Source organism: Aspergillus tubingensis (genome assembly GCF_013340325.1).
Source record: "Aspergillus tubingensis WU-2223L DNA, scaffold_1, whole genome shotgun sequence".
In the NCBI taxonomy this organism is placed as follows: domain Eukaryota; kingdom Fungi; phylum Ascomycota; class Eurotiomycetes; order Eurotiales; family Aspergillaceae; genus Aspergillus; species Aspergillus tubingensis.
The window spans coordinates 642970-666061 of NW_023336275.1; the positions used below are offsets into that span (position 1 = coordinate 642970).

General features: G+C 51.4%; 7 protein-coding genes across 7 annotated transcripts; 5 read left to right on the forward strand and 2 right to left on the reverse strand.

Moving 5' to 3' along the window:
- Positions 1 to 3808: 3808 nt before the first annotated feature.
- On the forward strand, positions 3809 to 4754 carry AtWU_00224 (protoglobin family protein; the record flags this gene model as incomplete). Its single annotated transcript, XM_035495340.1, has 3 exons — positions 3809 to 3923; positions 3980 to 4250; positions 4316 to 4754. 3 exons carry the CDS (start codon positions 3809 to 3811, stop codon positions 4752 to 4754), a joined length of 825 nt encoding a protein of 274 aa, XP_035351233.1.
- Positions 4755 to 6277: 1523 nt separating this feature from the next.
- AtWU_00225 (aldehyde dehydrogenase) lies at positions 6278 to 7938 on the forward strand (the record flags this gene model as incomplete). Its single annotated transcript, XM_035495341.1, has 4 exons — positions 6278 to 6744; positions 6824 to 7217; positions 7275 to 7717; positions 7794 to 7938. The coding sequence occupies 4 exons, from the start codon at positions 6278 to 6280 to the stop codon at positions 7936 to 7938; spliced, it is 1449 nt and encodes a 482-aa protein (XP_035351234.1).
- A 2951-nt stretch (positions 7939 to 10889) lies between these two features.
- On the forward strand, positions 10890 to 11645 carry AtWU_00226 (GPI anchored serine-threonine rich protein; the record flags this gene model as incomplete). The annotated part of the gene is made up of 1 exon (XM_035495342.1): positions 10890 to 11645. One exon carries the CDS (start codon positions 10890 to 10892, stop codon positions 11643 to 11645), a length of 756 nt encoding a protein of 251 aa, XP_035351235.1.
- A 941-nt stretch (positions 11646 to 12586) lies between these two features.
- Positions 12587 to 13072, forward strand: AtWU_00227 (DUF2462 domain-containing protein; the record flags this gene model as incomplete). The annotated part of the gene is made up of 3 exons (XM_035495343.1): positions 12587 to 12645; positions 12797 to 12881; positions 12947 to 13072. 3 exons carry the CDS (start codon positions 12587 to 12589, stop codon positions 13070 to 13072), a joined length of 270 nt encoding a protein of 89 aa, XP_035351236.1.
- Positions 13073 to 13456: 384 nt separating this feature from the next.
- Positions 13457 to 16123, reverse strand: AtWU_00228 (uncharacterized protein; the record flags this gene model as incomplete). The annotated part of the gene is made up of 5 exons (XM_035495344.1): positions 13457 to 14065; positions 14117 to 14442; positions 14498 to 14606; positions 14658 to 15813; positions 15879 to 16123. 5 exons carry the CDS (start codon positions 16121 to 16123, stop codon positions 13457 to 13459), a joined length of 2445 nt encoding a protein of 814 aa, XP_035351237.1.
- A 3191-nt stretch (positions 16124 to 19314) lies between these two features.
- Positions 19315 to 20623, forward strand: AtWU_00229 (5'/3'-nucleotidase SurE; the record flags this gene model as incomplete). Its single annotated transcript, XM_035495345.1, has 3 exons — positions 19315 to 19326; positions 19550 to 20481; positions 20554 to 20623. 3 exons carry the CDS (start codon positions 19315 to 19317, stop codon positions 20621 to 20623), a joined length of 1014 nt encoding a protein of 337 aa, XP_035351238.1.
- Positions 20624 to 21253: 630 nt separating this feature from the next.
- Positions 21254 to 22858, reverse strand: AtWU_00230 (DUF5427 domain-containing protein MTC1; the record flags this gene model as incomplete). Its single annotated transcript, XM_035495346.1, has 2 exons — positions 21254 to 22236; positions 22297 to 22858. 2 exons carry the CDS (start codon positions 22856 to 22858, stop codon positions 21254 to 21256), a joined length of 1545 nt encoding a protein of 514 aa, XP_035351239.1.
- Between the last annotated feature and the right edge of the window lie 234 nt (positions 22859 to 23092).

Here is a 23092-nt window from a genome sequence, read left to right on the forward strand (position 1 = left end):
TCTTGAAGTGGACGAACACCTGAATGATTAAGGGTGAATTCTCCATCCTCTCACTCTACCACCAATCGAATCAATATGGGGACTGTGATTATATTTCAGGGGAACTATGGCCCCCCCAAGACCCGATGTCCATTTCTATACTAAATGGTGGAATCCAGTCCTATTTCATCTAGAAACCTGTTTAACAGGCCTCCTGGACGAATCATGAGCTCGAGTCAACTTCTTTGGACTCGGATAAAGAACTCAAAGCGGCTTTTTTCCTTCGAGGCTAGGGGGCGGATACTAATGCGGAGAATTGCCCGGTTGACGTATGCGGCTTGGGACCAGGCCGAGCCACTTATGGAGAAAGTAATGCTGCTAGTTATACGGAAGAGAACGGAGGACTAAAGAGCCACCACATTTGAGAAAGTGCCCTGCCCCTGAGCATGGTGACGATGAACAACCCAACTGCCGACGCTAAGTCGGCTCAGAGATCCGGACCGCCTCGCCGCCATCCCGTCTAGTGTGGCCTTGTTTGTGCCAACTTGGTTGGCTAATATTCCTTTGCCATGTCCAGACGGACTTTACTTACTGGCTTCCCGAACAGGGCGGCGGATGAGACTTCTGCCTACGCAGGTCAAGGCTGAGCACAAGGACCATGTGGTTGAGGAGGCTGTGGTAGGACCTCACGAACTTTCGGGTGGAAGCTTCATGTCTCGTTTTACCCACCCTTCCGCTCTCGATTTAGATAGATGTTGTGACTGCTTGCTGTTGCTCTCCTTAAACCTCGACTACCGTAGATGCCATTACTAAAAGCTCAGATCTTAAGTCTCTCGGAACTCGGAACCACGCATTGGAGACCCATAGTAACATAACACCTACGTACGACTGCTACTCCGCTTCTGCTATCAGTCGGTCCATCAAGACAATGGCAAAACATGCCTAACGGTGGTTTCAGAAATGCCGATCGTGGCGACAGCGGCGCTTTCATCTGTAGTCACGAGTATCAAGAAAAGAAAGAGCGGTGACCATACCTGGCAGTGCGCACGCGAGTAGCGACTCTTTTCTCCAGTACCGACGCTCCTGTAATATGTGCCTGTAGATCAAATCCGTGATTTCGCCTACGTTTTACCTAGCCCAGGACCAAGGACAGTAGGTGGACTGGGATGACAGAGCAAGAAGTGATTGGAGGCGGACCCCTAATGGAAGGCAAATGGAAAAGAGTCCGACGTTCTTTGTTGAGATCTCTGATTTTGATCTAGCGAACGGAAACGTTGCTGATCAGCGAATGAAGACCATGGATCTTTACTTAAGATGGGCAGTTAACGGTAGGGACTGCCACACTGTTCTTGGCGGCCGCCTGCATCTCGGAAGCAATCAACATTCAATGTGCTGATGCGTAGCACACTAGTGGGCTAGGGGTCAGATAACCATATTCGGACATCAGGCATTTTGCCCGGCCGAGTCGGCGCAGATGTGATGGGATTTTACTCCAAATTAGTCATTCCACTTCCGAGGGGAAACAATACCCGTCAGTGGAATCCAGTTGCCGGGTAGTATAACCAGCGTATCGACTTGTGTAGCAGGTATCCATTTGGCGGGTGGACCGACCCATTCGTTTCAACGGCACTGGACCGCAGCGGACCGGAAGTCTGTGAGGCTGGCCTCGAACACACGGGAACCTCCTCCTTCGTATGTTGCCCACGGCCCTATAGCCATTCAAGGAAGTTGTATTCAAGCGAATCGATATAAGTAATATGACTACCCACGGTCTGCAAGGAAAAGACCATCCGGAAAGCTTGTAATCTGTGGAGCTGGGAATGATTTGGTTGCCCAAGATGGTTTGCCCACGCGGACGGCTACTATGGGGCACCAATTCCATTAGCATTACGACTCCACAGGAAGGGAGGAAGAAAATATTGCCTGCACTGGCAGACACTATTATGGCGTTGGAGCAGAAATAGAGCCATACGCACGCTGAACTAGTGATTGGTCAGGTTGACATCATAGCTTGTAGTGGAGCGTCTCAGGCCAGATGATGGCAAGGTAAGTAGACTAAGATAATAGGAGGTTGTAAGATTGACTACTACTCCGTACGATCTTCTCAACTGCCGGGTAAGCGAAAGTGCCCAGCGATGATGTGAGGGGTCAGACTTCATCTAATGATGACGATGATGGATAGCATTCTAGTGAAGCAGCCATTGTAGTCAGAGTGAGGAGGGACAACGGAAGGGCAATCCGAGAGTCGTGTGATCCACGGAAAGCCTCAGTTGGTTGAGTTTGGATGGAATATGTCTATATGGCCTGATGTTTTAAGGAGAACCCGGTTCGACGCGATCACCTGCAGCACAGCCAATCGGATACGAGCTTAGTCACCCGTCCCGACAGATCACATCCTCGACAGAAGAGAGAGATACCTCACATTAATATACGGGGCAATATATCTGACTTTGGTCGCAAGGAGAGACAGAGTTCTGGTTAATCAAATTGATGCATCGGTTGACCACAGACTCGCTCATCTATCTAGACATTCCATGAAGACAGAGCAGGGGCAGGGGTCACGAGCGAAGATGAAAGTCGTAGTACTCCGTAGGTACTCCGTAGTTAGTCGTGAAGATGAGAAATACCACCGCGGTCCAAGTTTAGACTCGGTCGCGCATCGGCTCCGACTCGTTTTGAGCCCGGCGGAGAAAGGGTTGGAGCCCAGATGACGACTGAGAGGGCGTTATTCCCGATGTTCTGAGGCGTTTGCCCCTTCTTCCTCTCTTCTTCCCGCCTAAGCGCCCTTACAGGGAAGCATCGAGATTATTTGCAGCCATTCCGATTAGCTGCCCATCAATTAGCGGACCCTCCCTAGGTTGTGCCATCGACCTTTGGGCGAGCGTGTCATTCGGCAGCTTTCTTTGCAGTTTGCACTAGTAGCATCTTCTCTCCAAAGTCAATTTTCTGGAGCCTTGAATTAGACGACCCTCTTGCTCATCATAATTTTTTTTTATTCATTTTTGCTTTTTTCTGTTCCTCCTTGGTGTCGCGATTACTGAGAAAATTTGTAGGCTGTCAATCAGCTGCGTCGAATTGCCCCACGGCTCCAGACTGTCATGAAGAGTCTGGCCCGACACTGCCGGTCGAGCGGCCTTTTCTTGTTTCTGTCCCGGCCAGAACAGCAGGCTGTAATCAAAGAATTGAAGCAGAAGGTGGTATAATCTCATAGATACTGTGTAAGCGTGTTAGGACGAACAAACTAAAAAGATTAAAATAAGAATAAAAATAAAAACCATCAGCATCAGCTGCACTAAGTCGGTTTAAAGGCCGCATCAGACCACCAAGACTCCTCAAGGCTCCAGATACTGACGGCAGGGAATAATATCGCCAAGGTTCGGGATCCCCCGTGGCCGTTGCGCGCTGTCTGGGCTGATGTTGGAACTTGGGTCTCTTTCCTCTCCTAGCCTGAAACCCCGTTGTCTTGCTTTTTTCCCTTGTGCCCACCATCACGATGGGTCCGCTCTTCTTCCCCCCCTTCCCGCGTGGAGGAGGGTCGGATGTCGGACTTGCTTGACTAACATCCATGCGTTGGGTCTCCCATTTGATATCCAGTCCAGTGGCCATGCATCTTAGCCAACCCTATATAATCGCATGATGTCTCCATGCCTCCCACAAAATCCCAGTCCTCCCATTTTTCCATCTTCGACCTTCCAAGCTTCCATTTTGACCCCAGGGGTTCGTGAAAAGAAATCAACCGCCCCTCTCGATCTAACCGAGCCATCTTTTATCTTACCTGTTCCTCGAATATCCACTCATACACCCCTCCTGCAAAGCCAAGGTTCCCAAAATGGAATACACTCTCGAGCCCAATCGACCAATGAAGCATGTCGACCGCAAAGCCCTGTACACCCGCCTAGAGGCGCGCATCACTTACCTGCGAGACTTTCTAGACTTCAATTCAGGTTCGTCCACTTCCATCCTCGTTGCCTTCGATCATCAATTAACCGCATGGATGTAGGTGACGTCGAGGCATTGGTGGCAGGCTCCAAGTATATCAAGGCCCTGATCCCCGCCGTGGTCAACATCGTCTATAAGAAACTTCTCGAGTCCGACATCACCGCTCGTGCCTTCCACACGAGAGATACCGCCGACGATACACCCGTTGAGGAGTTCTTCACCGAAGAAAGCCCCCAGATCCAACGTCGCAAGATGTTTTTGCGTTGGTACTTGATTAAGCTGTGTTCCGACCCGTCCCAGATGGAATTCTGGCGGTACTTGAACAAAGTTGGGTATGTCTTCCTATCTCTTAGTCGGTCAGTGTGTACAAAGTATCATGTGACACTAACGGTCATAGAATGATGCACACTGCCCAGGAACGTCTGTACTCGCTTAACATCGAATACATCCATATCGGCGCTTGCCTCGGATTTATTCAAGATATCTTCACCGAAGCCCTCATGTCACATCCTCACCTGTCTCTCCCCCGCAAGACCGCCCTGGTTCGCGCCATCAGCAAGATCATCTGGATCCAGAACGACCTCTTCGCCAAGTGGAGAATCAGAGATGGCGAGGAGTATGCCGATGAGATGTCGGAGATTATGGTTGACGACAAAGAAGGGTACCTGGGTGACAAGAAGATCCTGGGCGATAACAGCAGCACCTCCGCAAGCTCGAGTGAGGATGACCGCTCAAGCATTCACAGTGGCACGGTCCCTACTTCAACCCCGGCATGCCCCTTCGCAGATATGGCGAAGCCGGCATCGGAGACCAAGATTTGGGCCGGGTCTAACTGAACTAGTCGGTTGTCTGGATGGTAATAGAACGTCACGGATGGTATACATGTTTAAAGAGCATAGCGGGCGTCAGGCATATGTGTTCCGGTTATCTTGTTTGTTTCCTGGTTTTGTCGTTTCCAAAGAAATCGTTCGTATCTTGGAGCATGCATGGATGGTGTTGGGGTTCACACAGGCGATATAGTAATTAAAGATATCCAGATTTAGATATTGTGACATCACTTCTCCTGCAGTTGTCGGACAGATCTATCCGCTGCACGTCCATACTCGGTGTCGAGGCTATGCCTCTCCTTACCTCTCTTAGGGTGTCAATAACAGAACAGAACAAAGTATATCAGTCAGAAAGTAATGGACGCTCCCTTCCTACCTCGGCAGTATAGAAGATGATCGGAGTCTCTTTGAGACTGCGCACAGAGGTCCCCGACTGCTTTTTGTCAGCAACTTATGCTACCAGGTAGACCATCGCGTCACTTTGGTTTGGATCCTAACCGACCCCGAGTTGAGGCATCTGCCGGAGTGGAGGCCACGAGCCGTGTCTACCAATAAGCAGACGAATTTCTGTTGCGGCAGCTGCGCTAGGGGGCCAAAAACTGACGATCATTGGATCCGTTGAAAGTAAGGCCCACACACTTCTTTGGGACAAACGATCTGGTGTCTCCAATGTTCGCAGCAAGGGAAGAGAGGATGGACCTGCGGGATCCTATCGCGATCTTCCTGTGGGTGAGAGGACATTGAAACTCTCAGTTACAACAACGATGTTTGAAGTAGCATCCCAATTTTGTGGGTTGTCCAGCTGCAAGTACTAGTGAGGGTGACAGCCGAGGCGGCGCTGACAGGGGGCTAAAGCGTTACAACCGTCAACCTTATCTCCGGGTGGGGGGGAAGTGCAGGAAAAAGGAGGAATTCCGCAGTCGGCACGCATGGTCAAGTCACTGTTGCTGAAGTTGTGAGTCGCGGCTTTGAGTGGATAGTTCCCCTGGATCATCTCCCAAGGTTAATGTGTGCCATCGGGAAGTCTCCCCCACTCAACATCCGAGTCATGATGACATTTTCCAACAGACGCGCACATCTGCCTGCCAATTAGTATGCAGCCATGCAGAAGCTTCCGTAGTCACAGATGAGGGCCCTCCAAACCATGCGCCGGAAGGGCAATATCATTGACAATCTTTCGGCTCCATCACGTCGGGAAAAGTCCCGAAAATTGCCCCCTCACTTCTGTGGCTGCAGATGCAAGCAAGACCAGTGTCTGCGACTAACTAGATTATTGGGGTTTCGCGCTGTTCCATTATCGCGCCATTTGTTAGTCTTTGACCCCGTCTGTTTGACCCTTTCCCCTCATTTTTTTCGCCCTGGCCTGTTGGTACTTGGTTCAACTTAACCCCATACCCTCTTGCTCATCGCTGTCACTCCACTTCTCTAACTATCTATCTGTTCATCCCACCCTCTTTCTCTCTCTTTTCCTTTCTAAATCTAATGCCATATAGACCAACCCCTTCTAGATCCAAGTAATTCTCGAAGAAGCCATGATTGCCAAGAACCCCAACGGAAATACCGCGGTTATCCCGCTCCTGATTAACAACGAGTCCTCTGTGACCGAGACGATATTCGACGTTACGAGCCCCGCGACGGGTGAGGTGATTGACCGTTGCGCCGGAGCAACAGTCGACGATGCCAACCGTGCTGTCGCGGCCGCGAAGGCCGCCTTCCCTGGATGGAGCAAGACCAAGCCGTACGATCGCAGGGATATCCTCATTAGGGCTGCGGACATTATGCTCTCCCGGAAAGAAGAATTGATTCGGTATCAGATGGAGGAGACAGGTGCGGGACGTATGTTTGTGGAGAAAACCTTTATGCTGGGAGTCGGGTTCTTGAAGGACTTCGCGGCGCGGATCCCGTCTATCGAGGGTACAGTGCCGTCTGTTTCTGAAGATGGAGAGTGCGCAATGGTTATCAAGCAGCCATATGGCGTAGTATTGGGAATCGCGCCTTGGTATATTACCTATCCCCATTCCCACAAGGCATTAGCTCCCGCGTCAGTCTCATGGTCGCTAACATTATCACCTCGGTAGGAATGCTCCCTACATCCTTGGAACCCGTGCAGTCGCTCTACCCCTCGCCGCAGGTAATACAACGATTCTGAAGGGATCAGAGCTGTCCCCCAAGTGTTTTTGGGCAATCGGAGACATCTATCGCGAAGCTGGTCTTCCTGCGGGATGTCTCAATGTCCTTTACCACCGTCCCTCGGACGCAGCGGCGGTCACGAATGCCCTCATCGCTCACCCGGCTGTGCGCAAGATCAATTTCACCGGTAGCACCACAGTGGGCTCAATCATCGCGTCCACTGCCGGCAAATATACGAAGCCGGTACTCCTCGAACTGGGAGGCAAAGCCTCGGCCATCGTCTTGGACGATGCCAACCTGGAAAAGGCCGCCATGTGCTGTGCACTGGGATCCTTTATGCATGTAAGAGCTTAGACGTTGGTCAGTTTAGCATAGAATCGCCTGCTGATTCGAACATAGTCCGGACAAATCTGCATGTCGACGGAACGCGTCATAGTACAGCGGTCTATTGCAGACAGGTTCAAGCAAATGATGACGGAGGCGGTGGAGAAAGTATTCGGCAAGCACGGGCCGGCATTGGTCCTCGTTGCACCTGCTGCAGTGAAGAAGAACAAGGAGCTGGTAGAGGATGCGCTTGCCAAAGGCGCCAACCTTGTCTATGGCGACACCGCGGCCGTTGACTTGAACAACAGCAGCATGCGGCCTGTGATCGTTGGCGATGTCGCCAAGAACATGGACATGTACTTCACGGAGTCATTTGGCCCGACTGTATCCCTCATTGTCGTTGACAGCGAGGAAGACGCTGTGACACTGGCCAATGACACGGAGTACGGCCTTACTTCGGCCGTATTTACGGGTAACTTGTTCCGTGGCCTCAGGGTTGCCAAGCAGATTGAAGCAGGGTAAGTTATGTTGGTCGAGATCGCTCTCCGTCTGATCCGAAAGTGCCATCTGCTGACCCCTTTTGACTATGAATAGAGCTGTACACATCAACTCTCTGACCGTGCACGACGAACCTGTTCTTCCCCATGGCGGCTGGAAGAGCAGCGGATACGGTCGCTTCGGAGGAACCTCCGGTTACGACGAGTGGCTGCAAACCAAGACGATTACTTGGGTAGAATGAGGAAAGAGCGCGGGACTGCACCGACTCGTAGCGCTCAACGATCCCTGGTCGGGTTTGTAATTGGAGGCCTTTGGGAAGTTGTCGTCCACTAGGAGGACGAATGAGAGGCCACATGGAGTAGACCGATGCCAATAGTTCGATATTGGGACCATGGCTGGCATTATTACAGCGAAGGGGACTGGACTGGACCCTTGATCACAATACCCACTCGATGCAGGGTTCAGTAGGGCCCAGCAATACGAAGCACATCATCTTATTTGGCTTTTCGTTTTTTCAATTTATTTAGCGATACCGGGAAGAGCCACTCCCGGTTGCATCCAAGCCTTTCTCACAGTCTGGACCAGTAGTTTATCACTGCTCGCTGATGGGTGGCGGACCAGGAACCGACCGACTGTTACTGTAAATAGAGCGTGTATCCTGGGAGGCTTTGTCAAGCGCCGGAAGTCGTATATTGTGCACGACTGCAAGTGCACGGAGGATTGTGTAGAATACTGCACATCTTCGGATAAGTCCAATCCGGGATGCAATTGGTCACAATTTCACCGACAGTCTTTGGTGATGGCGTGAACTAAACTAGAAAGCTTCCGCCACCTATGATATCCACAGCAGATGGATCATGAGCAGTCAGACTGCAGGGTCAGGTATCGGAGTCCGAGACATTTGAACTAGTCTCCGACGCCACTGGGAAAATTCCTGCACTCACCCACACGTGGTAAGCGATACGACTACATGTTGTGTGGGCAGCAGAATTTGGCCTCGAGCGGAGATAGCTTGCCAACACGAAGGCCACTGGCAGGCGTGTTCCTGAAAGCCATTCCGTTGTTTTTGTTTGGTTGATCTGCAAGGTACATACTTGCGGGAGTGCTTGTCCCTTGAAGGTTCGCAGTATGACGGGTCATTTTCATTTTCCCTTGGTACGGAAGACCGAAACGAAGGCATGTTATCAGTTATCGTGCCTTGTTAGTGGCATTGGCAGTCGGAACGAGGGTCCACTAACCCAGTCAGGAACGAGGAATGAGCGACAGGAACCGGAGAATCTTCACCCAACATAGCCATGGATGACTTCATTGGGGACGTTGATCACAGCTCTTGCGGGACTTGATTGTAGAACGGTCAGGTTGCAGAATGAATGTCTCGTTCCGAGCCCCCTTGATAATCGATTGATCTGCAGCCAGCGGGAGAAAAGGGAGGGAATACGTGGGTAGTCGTCGAGTAGTAACATGACTTTTTTGTGTTTCTCCGTAGCAATTTAGGCGACTATCCGATTACACGGGGGTGGGGACACTGGACAGGTTCCTTGGTGCCTTTGGACTTTAGGAGAGGACACGAGATGGATTGGGTGCCTCTGGTCCCAATATTCGGAAGTGGTAATTAAACTCTGTGCCTGGCCACTTTGGTGATTTAACGCTTCGGCCTCGTGGCGTGTCTATGTCTCATTTGTGCCAGACCAAGACTGACCGGAAGAAGCTGGCAAGGCTCCGGAAGGCGAAGCCAATCAAGCACCACTTTATGAGGGGCACTGATCCATCCATCGTAAATTTTACATGAATGTAATTTCCCAGGTAATTTGCCCTGCGGGCTATGTCATTGAGAATGGAAAAGTCTCCGGACGTTATTTGCCAGAAATGTGAGATGTGTGAGAGGGGGAAAAAACGCTCGAGCTTCTGGAAGTGAAACAAAGCTGGAAGGAAAGGGACGAGCAGACGAGGAAAGGAGGTAAATGATGGTGGTGGTGGTGGTGTTTGTTTGTTTTGTGCGAATCCCTTGCGGGCCAAGTTCCACCAACAAACTTCTCTTTCTACTCTTTTTCCCTTCCAGTCGTTACTCCGGACTGCTGCTGCTAGTCATCACAACAACATCCTTCCTCCCTTCTCCGTTCTCGGGGTTCCTCCGTTGTTCCTGGCTTGGTCTGACATAAGGTTATGATTGTTTCACATGTCCCACGGCTTCGCCGGCTTAGAGCTGAGACCCTCTTCTGAGTCAAATGGTACCATTTTGCCGATTTCGTGGCTAGTTCTCTTACTTTTACGCTCTGGATTTTGGTACCGTTGGCATTAGTTTGATCTACTCCGTACTAATAACAAGCCTAGTTTTAGGCGGATATACACTGTTACCCACAGGTGGTAGCATTCAGTAAATATCTCCTCCCACTCTTAGGCTCCCACGCTGAGAGCCTTGATTCGATGTCTCTCCTAAAATTGCTAGGCTGTTAGCGCCCTGGCAGATGAACCCCCGCTCATCCCTCGTATCTGCGGTCTCAATTTATCTCAATTTCTGAGTGGCCCACGCCTCCGAGTATCTTTGAGCATATCCACGATGGAGGGGAGCGATCCAAGCGGACTAACAGCAGACTAAACCGCCGTGTAAGCCAGTCAGAGAGTCATACTGGCTTGAGGTGACATCGCCTATTCATTTCGCAAGGTTTAGTCGGGGAAGGGTAGGCCCCATACATTCCACCGTTCTCAAAGTTTACCAGGCATCTCTTAGACTAACCATGCAATAGTAGGTAACTAGCAGTAGTCTTGAACGCTGTTCCTGAGCAAGCTCCCAATCAGCAATTTGAAAGAAAGAATAATTTCCCTTGACCCACCGGGAAATGAGCCGCAGATTTGGCGATGTTGGGCTTGGAGCCTGGTAGGTTGTAGTGAATGTCATCCCCTCCATAGGGGGGAATTGAGAGGGGGGGCTGTGAAGGGACTTGTCCTACGCCTGTCACATCCCCATCATTCATATACTTGAATGTTTCTCTCCCCCCTCCTCCTTCTCTTTCTCTCCTTCCCTTCTCACGATTTGACGTCCCTCGCATTTTCGCCCTCTCCCACGGTAGTCACTCCTTTGCACTACATACACGAAGTTTTACTTCCAGTCACTCTTTGAATTACACTCTCCAATATCCCTACCTACTCTCATTCTTTACATCACACACAAGACACGAAAGTGAAATCGAAAAAATGCGTTTCTTCTCCACTGCCCTCGTCTCTGCCCTTGCGGCCCTGGCCTCTGCCTACACTCAGCCCGACTACTCTCAGAGCCCCACCGGCAATGCCATCCTCACCCCCGAACTGAACCAGATTGTTCCTGCTGGCAAGCCCTTCGAGATCACCTGGGACCCTACTACCTCGGGTAGCGTGTCTCTGGTCCTTCTCCGCGGCCCCAGCACCAACGTTGTCCCCCTCGAGACCATCGTCGAAAACATCGGCAACTCTGGCAGCTACTCTTGGACTCCCAGCACCACCCTCGAGCCTGACACCACCCACTACGGCATCCTTCTCGTTGTTGAGGGCACTGGCCAGTACCAGTACTCCGTCCAATTCGGCATCTCCAACCCTGCCTACTCTTCTTCTTCCTCTGTTGCCGCTGCTACTAGCACCACTGCCGCCGCTGCTGTGAGCTCTGATGCCTCCGAGACCAGCGTCATCATCAGCAAGATCACCAGCACTATCTGCCCTGAGACTGCCACCGCCACTGCCGACGTCAAGCCCACTTTCACCTCCGTCCCTGTTGTCGGTGGCAACAAGCCCTCCAGCTTCGTCGTTGCTCCCACTGCCTCCGGCTCTGCCAGCCTCATCCGCAGCTCTGCCACTCCCTCCGGCACCCCTGCTGCCAGCAGCTCTTCCGTCTCCCCCGTCTTCACCGGTGCTGCTGACCGCAACGCCATCAGCCTCGGCGCCGTCGCCGTCGGTGTCGCTGCCGTCCTTGCTTTCTAAGCGGAGCAGCAATCCAGCATTCTTAAGGAATTTGTAAAGTGATGGAGGATGTACCTAGCTGAGACAGTTGTATGTACAAGAACGCGCAAGAGCGCGAGTGAGTTGTTGAGAGTATTTACGTTTGCAGCGATTCGATTCGATTCGTCGACTCTTTACTTATGACAATATACCCCCATAGTTAATGAGCAAGGGTAATAATAAGAGCATTGTATTATACCAGAGCTGCACTCATGAACATTTAATAGTACATCGTAAATCAGCCTTAGAAGGCTTTCCACATAGAATCTTAGGATAGATAGTCTATACACAGTAAATGATCTCCCACTAATGTTTCATCTTAATGGACCCCCTTCGATCCTATCAATGACCGATAATCTAAGATGCCAATTTCCCTTCCATCCCTTCATCTTCAAAACTAATCTAAAATCTCCGCCCTGTTAATTCTTTCTTACGTATGTATGCCATACCAACGGCTTACACCGCATCCGCATCTTAAACTGAAACTTGCAAAGAATCCGACCCCATCCCATGCGCCCCCCCTTTCCCATACCAACAGATGACAAAACAAGATCCAACAATCCAACATGCACATGCAGATCATAACATTATCACATAGCTCCCTTATACACATACATAGTCTCCAAGTAATTAATTATGCAATTATTAGTATGTATACACCATAGAATTGTATCCCCAAAGCTTAGCTTACTTAACTACCTATTATACACTCCCTCCATAAACTAGATCTAGGCACGTGATATATCGATAAGCCCCCCAGCAACCACAACTCCGCCCGCCTCCCCGATAAGCAATTTTCTTTTCTCCGATCCGACTGCGACCACACCTCTGAACCAACATACACATATACATATTCATCGCTGCAGGCAGCTACCTTCTCTACACCAAAGAAAAAGAATCATAATAATATAAAACTCGCAACCATGGTCCAAGGATCTCTCAAGAAGAAGCCCGCCGGCAACAGTGGGAATCTTGTGAAGCGGTACGTCGATACCTATCTACCAAATCTACCTACCCATGCAATTGTCTATCTATGAATGAGATATTGGGGATCTTGATGGATCATTCATATCACATACACCAAGAAACAAGATGGAGATCAATCAAGCTAACCTCTGTGAAATCCCGTGCAGTCCCTCAGCCCTCGGCCCCAAGCGCGGACCGAGACAAATCGCTCCTAAGAAGACGACGTTGGTGAAGCAGCAGAAGTTGACTAAGGTATTTTCTTTCTTCTATTACTTATCTTGGTGGTTCAATAATGCTAATCATGGGCATATGTGTAGAAACTCACGGCGGGATTGGTGGCCCGGACGGAGAAGAATCTTGCAGAGAAGGCGGGACATTTGGAATTGTTGGCGGGAGGAAAGAAGGATAAGAAGAAGGATACTAAGGGGAATGTGAAGAAATAGAGGGGATATAGTATAATTTGGGATTCTGTGATTAAATAGAGGGAGCTGTGTGGGGGTTCATATTGCTGTTGCTATTACTTCATTCTGTTCAGTATATGATTAATGAACATACGATACCCTTTTACACACTACTGCAAAGTTTTTGCTTATCTATATTTGAAATAGAACCGAAATAGAATGAAATCTATAACTATGTATGAGAAAGATGACATATACACAGCCCAAATAATAATTATATCCACGAAAATTAGCACGGATCATCACTCATAATAACGCAAAAGTAGAGGAGACGAGACAAAAGTTATATCGCTTCAAAGGGTATCTCAAATTCAGTATCATTCCATCCGCCGTCTTTTTTGAGTTGTTTTCTCCAGGTCAACTCGTCTAGGCGTTCTTGCCTAGCTTCGCAACACAGGTCGGGGCACCGGACTGCTCGACCAGCTCTTGGCCGCGATCAATCCACCTCCGGAATCCCTCGTCGGTAGGGTCCACTGGGAAGTCATCCCACACGGCATTCTCGGCATCGGCATAGGTGTTCCAGATGCCCTTGGGAACATCGGCGGCGCACCAGGAAGGAAGCTTGGCCAGAACGCAAGTGTAGTAGACGTAGAGAATCCGGCAGAGTAGGTCGACCCGATCCACGTAATGTTGCTTACTGGGGTCGGGTTCGCGACCGCCGTCACCGAGACGTCGCCACCAGGAGACTCGCCAGCGGAGGGTAAGCAGGATATGGCCGAGCTCGCTCAGGAAACGCAGGTGGGTTTCTTGAGAGATCTGTTTCCACTTGATGTTGTAGAAGTCGCGTTCCAGCTTTCGGAATCCCTCCACCTCGAGCATGCGGCAGATGATGCGAGACAGCTGTGCTGCAAGGAGAATTTCGCGGCGGTCCTCAGGGTTGTTGATGTCCATGGTTCTCTCCTGGCCTCCGGCTTGAAGAGGAACGAAGCTGTAGCTAGCACGGCTAGGCATGTTGTTCCATTGCGAGAGTAAGGACTATTAAAGTCAGTAATTGTTCGCATTAAGCAGACATCAATGATCACTTACATAAACATTGTTCATCGGGTCGCAGTCTTTCACGCATGTGAGCCAGTTCTTGGACTTGTCCTTCGACTCGACAATGCGCCGATCAATGAAGTCGAGAAAGTTGGACTTGGAGTTGCCATTGTACTCGCTAAGTCCGCGGAGGAACTTGTAGGTCTCCCCAAGGTCAAGGACATAGAGGGATCCCCAGGATTGCTTGGCACGGATGTTGAATCGACCTTGTCGCTCACCGAGGAATGTGATCAGATCATTGAGGTCGAACTCAGAAGGAATGTCCATCCGAATGCGTCTAGCACCATCTGTGGTGGGATGGTTGATGGCTCGTTGAGCTGGTGTCCGTTAGCAACAAAGACCAATACTACTGATGTGGAGATCGCAACATACAAACATAGTTACATGTACCGTACTCGACGATGTTGGCAAAGCAGGCGCGTGCGCATGGCTGCTCGTGGAGCGTAGGGCGGCAAGCATCGCACGGGGCGTTGCCATCACACTTGCAATTTCGTTAGATGCAAATCTAGAATTAGATCGGCTGAGTGCATACCTTGCGCTTGTTCAGTCGACACTGGACACATGTGTCCTTGTTCTTTCGTCGCAGTCCAGCATTGGCCCTGCCGACCATGCTCAGAGGGCCCTTGCGGCGCGCTCCCCGAGGCGGTGATATGAAATCTGCTGAAGCAATAGATCCTCCTTGGCCGTCTTCCTGCACGATCTGCAAAGGCTTGGGCAGGTTCTGGTCCAGATGCACGCTTGAGTTACGTTGCTTGCGCTTTCTGACCGTGGCCACTGTCTGCAGTGCAAGAGCTTGTGGCCGAGCGGGCGCCCTCTGCGCAGATGACGAGGCTCTGGGTCTTGCAGAGACCGGCGTGAAGTAGGCCTCCGATGGGTCTTCACTGACCATGAAGGCGGTCGCATTTTGTAGAGGTTGAGATGTCTCCGAAGAAGTGCTCTCCTTCTGTGTATCTTTCCAGAGTCCATTGTCTTCGAGTTGGCGATCGGCAAAAGCGGGGATCTCATCGTTACTAGCGGGGAATGGTTCGTAGACGCTGGGAAAATCTCCAGAAACCGAAGAACTCTCCGATTTGTATTGCAAGCCGTCATGCTGAATTCTCTCCTCCTTGAAGAATGTCGCGTCCTGGGGGATCGACAAGGATGCAGGCGATGTCATGTTGGAAGACAGCTGAGACTCCAGTCCTTCAAGCCAGCGAGAATCCAGTGATCGCATCGAACCCTGGTAGTCGCGGATGTGTCCTGAACGTTTGGCAGCTGATTGCAGACCCATCGACAGAGATACCGGGGTCTGATTAGGCAGGTTGTCCGTGGGAGCGGGCGCAGTCGGAGCCGTCCAAGTCTCAGCGGTCGAGAAGGGGAACGCCTGGGGAATATTCTGGAAGGAGAGGAACGGATCGGGAGGAAGATCGGACAAGCCCTGTCCTTGCGGCAACTCTCCGGTGTCCTCTACAATAACCGTGTTGGTGGAGGCAGGCTCCTTAGCGTACGGGTACATAAGGGGAGCCTCCATGGGAAGGCCAGCCGTCATGGCGTTGAACAGTTGAAATGGCGGCCATGACTCATCCAGCTGGAAATTGTCGTCGGCGGAAGAGGGCAGCGTCCTGGGGCTGATCGTACCACTCACGGTGCCTTCGATAGGACCGTCGTTGATGCTGAACTTTCCGGGGGAAGTGGCACCATGTTTGCTGCTGCACGGGGAGGGGTACCTGTCAGCGGGAAGCTCCAAGGTTAGGGAAGATGAGACGAATCGCACCTGCTCTCACTACCTCGATAATCGCCAGCATGACCTACCACCGGGACGGTGGATTGGTCCCGCGACAGCGGACCACGAAGGTTGCTCAGATCCACGACATCCGCATCGCCTGGACTCGAGTCCTGGCTCGCATCCCACTCCAGCGGTTGGTCGTAAGCGGAATAGATCGGAAAAGTATCCGATTGCCAGTTATCTAGAATTTTGGGGTCGATGCCCGCAGCCGTGCCAGTCGTCCCGCAGTCCATACAGGGGGGCAGATGGAAGGGGGATGGTGATGTAAGAAAGACCTTTGTGAGAAGCCGGAGCAGGTCTTTGGCGCGTTCCTGAGTCTGTTGGGAACCGAAGCGGGCGGTGGGTTTAAGTGGGTTTTGGCGGAGGTTCGGAGTTATGTAGTAGTTGTTGGTGGTGGTGATCGGGAAGAGGGGAAGGACCGCTAGATATATAAGCGGACAGGGATGATGATGGAGATGATGACCGTAAAGGGCGATGATGAAAGTGATGCACGAAGCAGGAGTGAAAGGGAGAAGATGGATAGTCAGTGCTGGACTGACGAAGCGAGCAGAAAATCGGCGTCCGTGGCTGACTGACTTGGACCGACTGGGTTGGCGCTGCTTGGTCTTCCCCACCAAAGATTTTGCGACGATCGGCCTCCGAGGTGCTGCTTGCATTAAACATACTTGGATTTATTCTACTAATTCTACTAATTCCTCTGATAAGTTCCGCACTGACCAGGTCCGCATACGCACGAGCTGGGTTCCTCCTCCGCGGCCTCGTTCACTCATCGATGGCAGCTGCCTACCACTTGACTCGTTCTACCGTATATTAATCTTAATATATCTTGCAGCTGGTCCAGCGTCTATCCCTGATCATGATGAGGGGAAACCACACACACACACACACACACACACACACACACACACCGTGACCACACAACTACTAGTAGTACGTACGCCTCTCTATCTATTCATGTCCGTCGGAGTTTGATCCTCAGGGGTCCTCCCTACAAACCAACGCGGTACAAAGAGGGGTCAAGCCGTGGATCGTCCCCTCGCGCCTGAAACTACTGCAACCTACAATGAACAAGGAGGACCGACGGACACAACGACCACTTGCAGCCATTAAGCCAGTGTGCAAGGTGCATACACACACACACACTACTGACCACCCCAATCCTGGTTGGTGTGTGATAGCGTTTATGGCCCAACATGACAGTCGAGGATTACGCGAGAAAATCATTCCCGTTGAAACCGACTACGGGGGGCTGTCCTCCGCGGATGGATCGATATTATTGCTAGAAAAGGTCGGTCCAGGTGCCGGTGGTCAGAGGGGCTGTTTGACTCGCGGCTACCACGGAGTAACCACAACGCCATGGAGCAAAGCGTGGATAGAACAGACCCGCCGAGAGGAATGATTGGCAACTTGGCGCCGGTGGGATGGGACCGTGGTTGCTTTTCCAACTAAGAATAAGGCGCTCCTGAGCAATCAGCGTGTGTGGTCCTGCGGCCTAGCACAGTAGTCCTAATTCTTATTCTAGAAGCCTGTCCATGGCTGGTTGGGAAGTGGACGTGGGTTTGCATTTCCCGTTCAGGATTCGCATATAAAAATTCATAGTGTGGCCCCATCAGGGTCTGGGAAAAAAAGAAAAATTTTTAAAAGACAAGAGCAAAGAAAACCTAAACGACCAACAATAATCACTAATAATCAGTAGGGCACGGGACCACCCTAAGCCTGCAATAGCCGCACACACCCGTGTGCCATTCTGGACTTTGTGTGGATAGATAGTTAGTTAGTACTTAGTAGGTGGGTGTCATGATAATTATTCTACCGATTATTCATGAGTGATGTGCAATAATTAATCGATCAGTATGATCATCTTAGCTAAGAATATGCATACACACATGACCTCTTTTACCCCGAAGAGTTCAAAACCCTCCGTAGATAAGCCAACAGCACTAAATGGCACAATGATGCCAGGATCTAAGTAAATATGTGTGTGTGTGTGTGTGTGCGTGTGTGTGTCTTAATGTCCCCTACGTGAAGAAGTATGCAGACACTAGGGGCCTTCAGTGCATATGTACGGAAGAGTAGCATTCCCTTGGTATCCCAACTGATTGGTGACCACAATTTCCTTGTCGGATTTATCTGGTCTTCTGCCGTCTACCTTATTGTAGTCTAATCTAGGGTATCTGAGGCAATCGTTGTGTTGCATTGAACGTGCGCCGCCTGATGATGCTCGTGTTTCCTTCTTTTTCCTTCTTTGCTTTTTGCTCCGAGCCCCATAGTCAGTCACCTTGCCTGCACCTCCTGGTGCCTTACTCTACGGGGTATTTTCCATCATGCTCGGATCACCCTCTTATCCTACTAGACATCTGGCTAGTTCGTAGTAGTTTATAGCCATGACCGACATAGTGTCGTTTCACAGGGGTGCCCCGATGAAATGCCCTACTATTGACATGCGACGGGGATACTATTCTTCAAAGATCTACTTGACGAAATCAATCTATTATCTAAACAATAACCCGAATCACTTCTTCTTCTTCTTCTTTTCTCCTCAGCTGACCGTCTCACTGCCGAGTTCTCAGGCCGGGCGAATTCCCTCCTTGGAAATGCACCCGTTCTGGATGGTCCGATTCGTCTTCTTGAAATCCCCACGAGGTGTGACTTAATCGCAGGCTTTGCTTTTCCTCACCGCAGCCTCTTTTCGGCGTCCCTCGGCTGGTCTCCGTCCCGTCCTGTCACATACGGTATTATTACGTGTTTAATCCTTTCTATTCCATAGTTCAATCACTGTTCCATACCCGTCCGGTCACCGTCATAACGGACGCTCGCAACCACAGTTGACGTCTTCAGAGCAACGCCCCCCCGCAGCGCAACAGCTTCACCGTGACCGATTTGGAGATGGAGGCCAGATTCTCCCCGGTTTCTCTTCGAGGTCGGGGTAAACGGTGATCGAAAATGGCTGTCGGGCTCAACGATTACCCAGCTAAATCTTCCCTATAAATACCGGGGGGATGGAACAGCTGGCAGATGTTGATCTGGAGAAGCAATTATCATATATCATAATACACTATCACTGCAATACAAACTGCAACTTGAACCCTGAACCCGAGTCCGAGCCCCCGAGCCCCAAAATAATCCCAGTGCGGATCCATCCACTTTTTTTTCCCATCGGAGAAGAGCGAAAAAGAGTGCAACGCGCGTGTGTGTGTGTGAGAGAGAGTGTGTGTGGGAATCTGAGAAGAAAAGAAAAAAGTTGGGAAATTATAGGTCGCTGCTTCTGTAAAATCCGATTTCAAAAGTCCGAAGCATCAAATTCAATCAGTCAATCAATCCAATCCAATCCGATTCCAGAAAAGAAAAAGAAAAAGAATATACCATTATTCTTCTCTTATTGCCCCAACACGAGTCAAAAACACCTACTAGATCTTCCTCCATCATGCATATATTGGTATGTTTTTTTGCTTTTGCTTTTTTAACATCTTCCCTCCTTGTCATCATCAATTGAACTTTACATGTGCTGCCCAATGTCACCGCTTCTTTGCCAACCCCCATGTTCCCTACCTACCTACCTGTCTACCTATCTACCCTCCCTCCGTATACGGAGCACGAAAGCTACATGACTAGTCTCAATTAGCTAAACACACACACTAACACAAAAACAAAATAATCAGGTAGTCAACGATGACGGTCCGCCGTCCAGACGCCTCTCCCCATACATCGAGCCACTAGTGACGGCACTCGAGTCCGCCGGCCACCGCATCTCCGTGGCCATTCCCGCCGCCTCCCGCTCCTGGATCGGCAAAGCCCATCTAATCGAAGCCTCACTCACAGCCACCTATGTCCCACCCGCTGCCTTTCGCGGTGATGGCACATGGGATGAATCCTTCCAACAAGATCCCACTACCACCAACAATGCCAACGACGACTGGGTGATAATCACCAACGGCACCCCAGCCAGCTGCGTCCAACTCGGCCTCCACAACCTCTTCCCCGACCGCGGCCCCATCGACCTCGTCATCTCCGGCCCCAATCACGGCCGCAACGCCTCCACCATCTACAACCTCTCCTCCGGCACCGTCGGCGGCGCCCTGGAAGCGGCTACATGCGGGAAACGCGGCATCGCCATCTCCTTCGGCAGCAAAGATGAACAGCCCCTAGATATCATCCACGCTGCCGCTCGTCTCGCCACTAGAGTCGTTAACCATCTCATCCAGAACTGGGATGACCAGGTCGAGCTGTATAATGTGAATGTGCCCATGCGTCTGGACGTCGAGTCTCGTCCTGTCTTGTGGACTCGCACGTACCCGTATTACTGGGCGAGAGGGTACTTGTATTCCGAGGTCTCTGGGGAGAAGGCCGCGCCTGTTGTTAGTGGTGTCAATGGACATGCTGCTGCTGCTGTTGCTAATGGGGAGGAGGAGGAGCAGCAGCAGCACCTCACGAATGGTAATACCACGAAGACAGTCACACCCAAGACTGAGGGTGGTGGTGGTTTGAAGAAACGGAACTTTGCCTGGGCGGCCGAGTTGTCTGATATGAAGAGGGCGCTGCAGGAGAGTCCCGAGGGGACGGATGCTCATACGGTGTTGAGTGGGTGTACTAGGTTAGTTACCTCCTTTTCCTTTCTGTGGTCCTGCTTGGGGATTTTAAGGATAATGCTAACAATAATGTGCAGTGTCACCGCCCTCCGCGCCAACTTCTGGCATGTTCCTGGCCTGGAAGGGCAATTGCTGCATCTGGATTGAATCGAGTTGATTCATGCATGATGCGTGTGCGTGTGCGTAACGCAAAACGGAATGGAATAACGACCTTGTAGATTGAAGATGATGTGATAAGGAGACTTATGTGTCTTGTCTGCTTGTTACTATCTGGTTTACTACTTACTACCTTAGATACCCGCAAAGGTTGTGTTTGTTACTACTTATGTTCCCTGAGAATTCGGAATACAATATATGATTGTTTGCTATTTTGTTTGTCATTTCTAAGAGTTTGGATGTGGGCACGTGTAGTAGATGGCGTAGACTGCGTTGATTGTATTTGTTTGTTTGGCATAAGTCAGTCATATGTACATGGGACTGGTTGGATACGCGGTTAGTGCAAGGTATGTCTGTGTCTGTATGTATATGGTATTAAGGACGCCGCAGATGGCGCCAATATGGAAAAGCTGTCATGTCGTGGCTCAATAGAACGAAGATAAGAATATGTGGGGGTTGAAAGTGTAAGGGGAGAGGGGGGAAGTCATATCGTATCATGTGGTCATGTGAAGGGTTGACAAACGCCCCAAAAAAGGCAGACAAGATGAAAGAGTAAAAGACGCAAATACGATAAGGAATAAGAACAGGATTGATCGACGTATCCACCACATCAACCTAACTCTAAATCGCGCGTGCGGCCTCGCCTGCGCCACTGTCCACCACGGATGCCTGCTCAGCACGCATCTTGCCCTTGGCCGGTCCGCCCTCGCCGACGCCCATTCTCCGCGCCACGTAGCGTTGTGCAACCAGCCCCGCAGCCAAGGACAGGCTCTCCTCGATCCACTCGGCTGCCCATTCTCGGGGGTCGACGCCGCCGTTCTCGATAATGTCGGCGATGTCGTCGGGAATGGTGGTACGAGGGACGCTGGCGTCTTCGGACTCAGGGTCCTCCACTGGAATAGCAGGGGTCTCGAGCCAGTCGATCCATTTCTGAGGAATGGCCTGGGAGAGCGTGTGGAAGGCGATGCCGTGGATGGGGTCGTGGAGGTACAGTGCGAAGACGACTTCTTCCTCGGCGGCTTCGGGCACATCGACAACGCCTGCTGGAGTGGCTTGGTCGGTTGTGGGGCCCGCCTGGAAGAGCTCGGTGGAGGTGGTCTGGCTGATGGCCTGGATCGCGAGGAAGATGTCGCTGCTGCGAACCGGGTTGGTCTCGCTCAGATCTTGGGTAGCTTGTTTTGCAGCCGCTTCGACGCCGCCCTTGGCCGAGAAGTACTCAGTAGCGTAGGCTTCGGCGCTGGCCCGCGCAAGCTTGGTGGCCTCGACTGTGCCTCGGATGGCCGACAGAGTGCGAGGGCTGCCGGGCGTCACGGTGCGCCACCATGGGCCATCATGCCAGCCCGGGCCAGAGAACTGGGCGCCGCCGATATCCAGTCCGCGCTTCGGGGCTGACTCCTGACCCCGCTGGATGACAAGGAGGTCCCCGCCTTCGACCTGCGCCATCACGCGCGAGAAGACCGCGTACACCAGAGGGTCGATGCTGGGGTAGCCAGACAAATCATGTGTTACGTGGATTTGAAGACGTTCATGGGACGAGATGGGAGGGGCGAGCGTGTGGATGAAAGAGGTAAACGTAGGAATAGCCATGTTGCGCAGCTCCCCACCTGGTGGTTTGTCGTTAGCGGTCATTCAGAACGAAACAAGTCTGTCTAAGAAATACATACCTAGGTCCTTGAGAGCTCCCACATTGCCCTGAATCTGTTGAGCCCACTTCTGAGCCTCTTCATTCTGCTGGATCTCCTTGACCGCTGCCTCAGCCTGCTTCATGGCAGCGCTGGCGGTTGCAAAGATACCACCCCACCATCCACCGCCACCACCGCTCGAGGCAGGTTTCTCCTGGGCCTCTGGCTTCTCAGTCTCCGGCTTCGACGCATCTGCAGCCTTCTTCTCTGTAGCGGGTGCTCTGATGCTCTCTTCCGACTTACGAGGCGCCTGTTTCTCTTCACTGGAACGGCCGGTGGAGGGGGTTGTGGTAGTGGCAGCCGGTTTGGGCGACTTGATGGTAGGTCTGGGTTCGTTTGTGGACACGCGCGGGGTGCCAGGGCCACTGCTGGGGCGCTGAGTAGCTAGACTGTCCAGTTCTGCGAGGATGTCCTGCTCGGACTGTGCGGTAGTGGGTTTGGGAGCCGCCTTGGAGGGCTGCTGCTCGGGGGCAGAGTCGACACCCAGGTCGTCAAATTGAGCGAGCAGCTCATCACTGGTGGGTTTTGAAGACTTGGGGCGCATCGTGCAGACGGTAGCGATGCCTTATGAGTGAGGGTATGTTATATTGAAAGATGGTGGGCAGGTATAACAGTCAAGAAGAAGACAATAATATCGGGGAGAAATGGACGGCAAGCTGGAGCTCTGGGGAATCCGAGGTTGGGCGGTGGAGCCCGGATGACCTGCGCCAAGGGCCCAGGAGGCGTTAGCGGGTGAAGTATCTTTCTTACTCTACTTTTGGAGGGATTCGTCCAATGC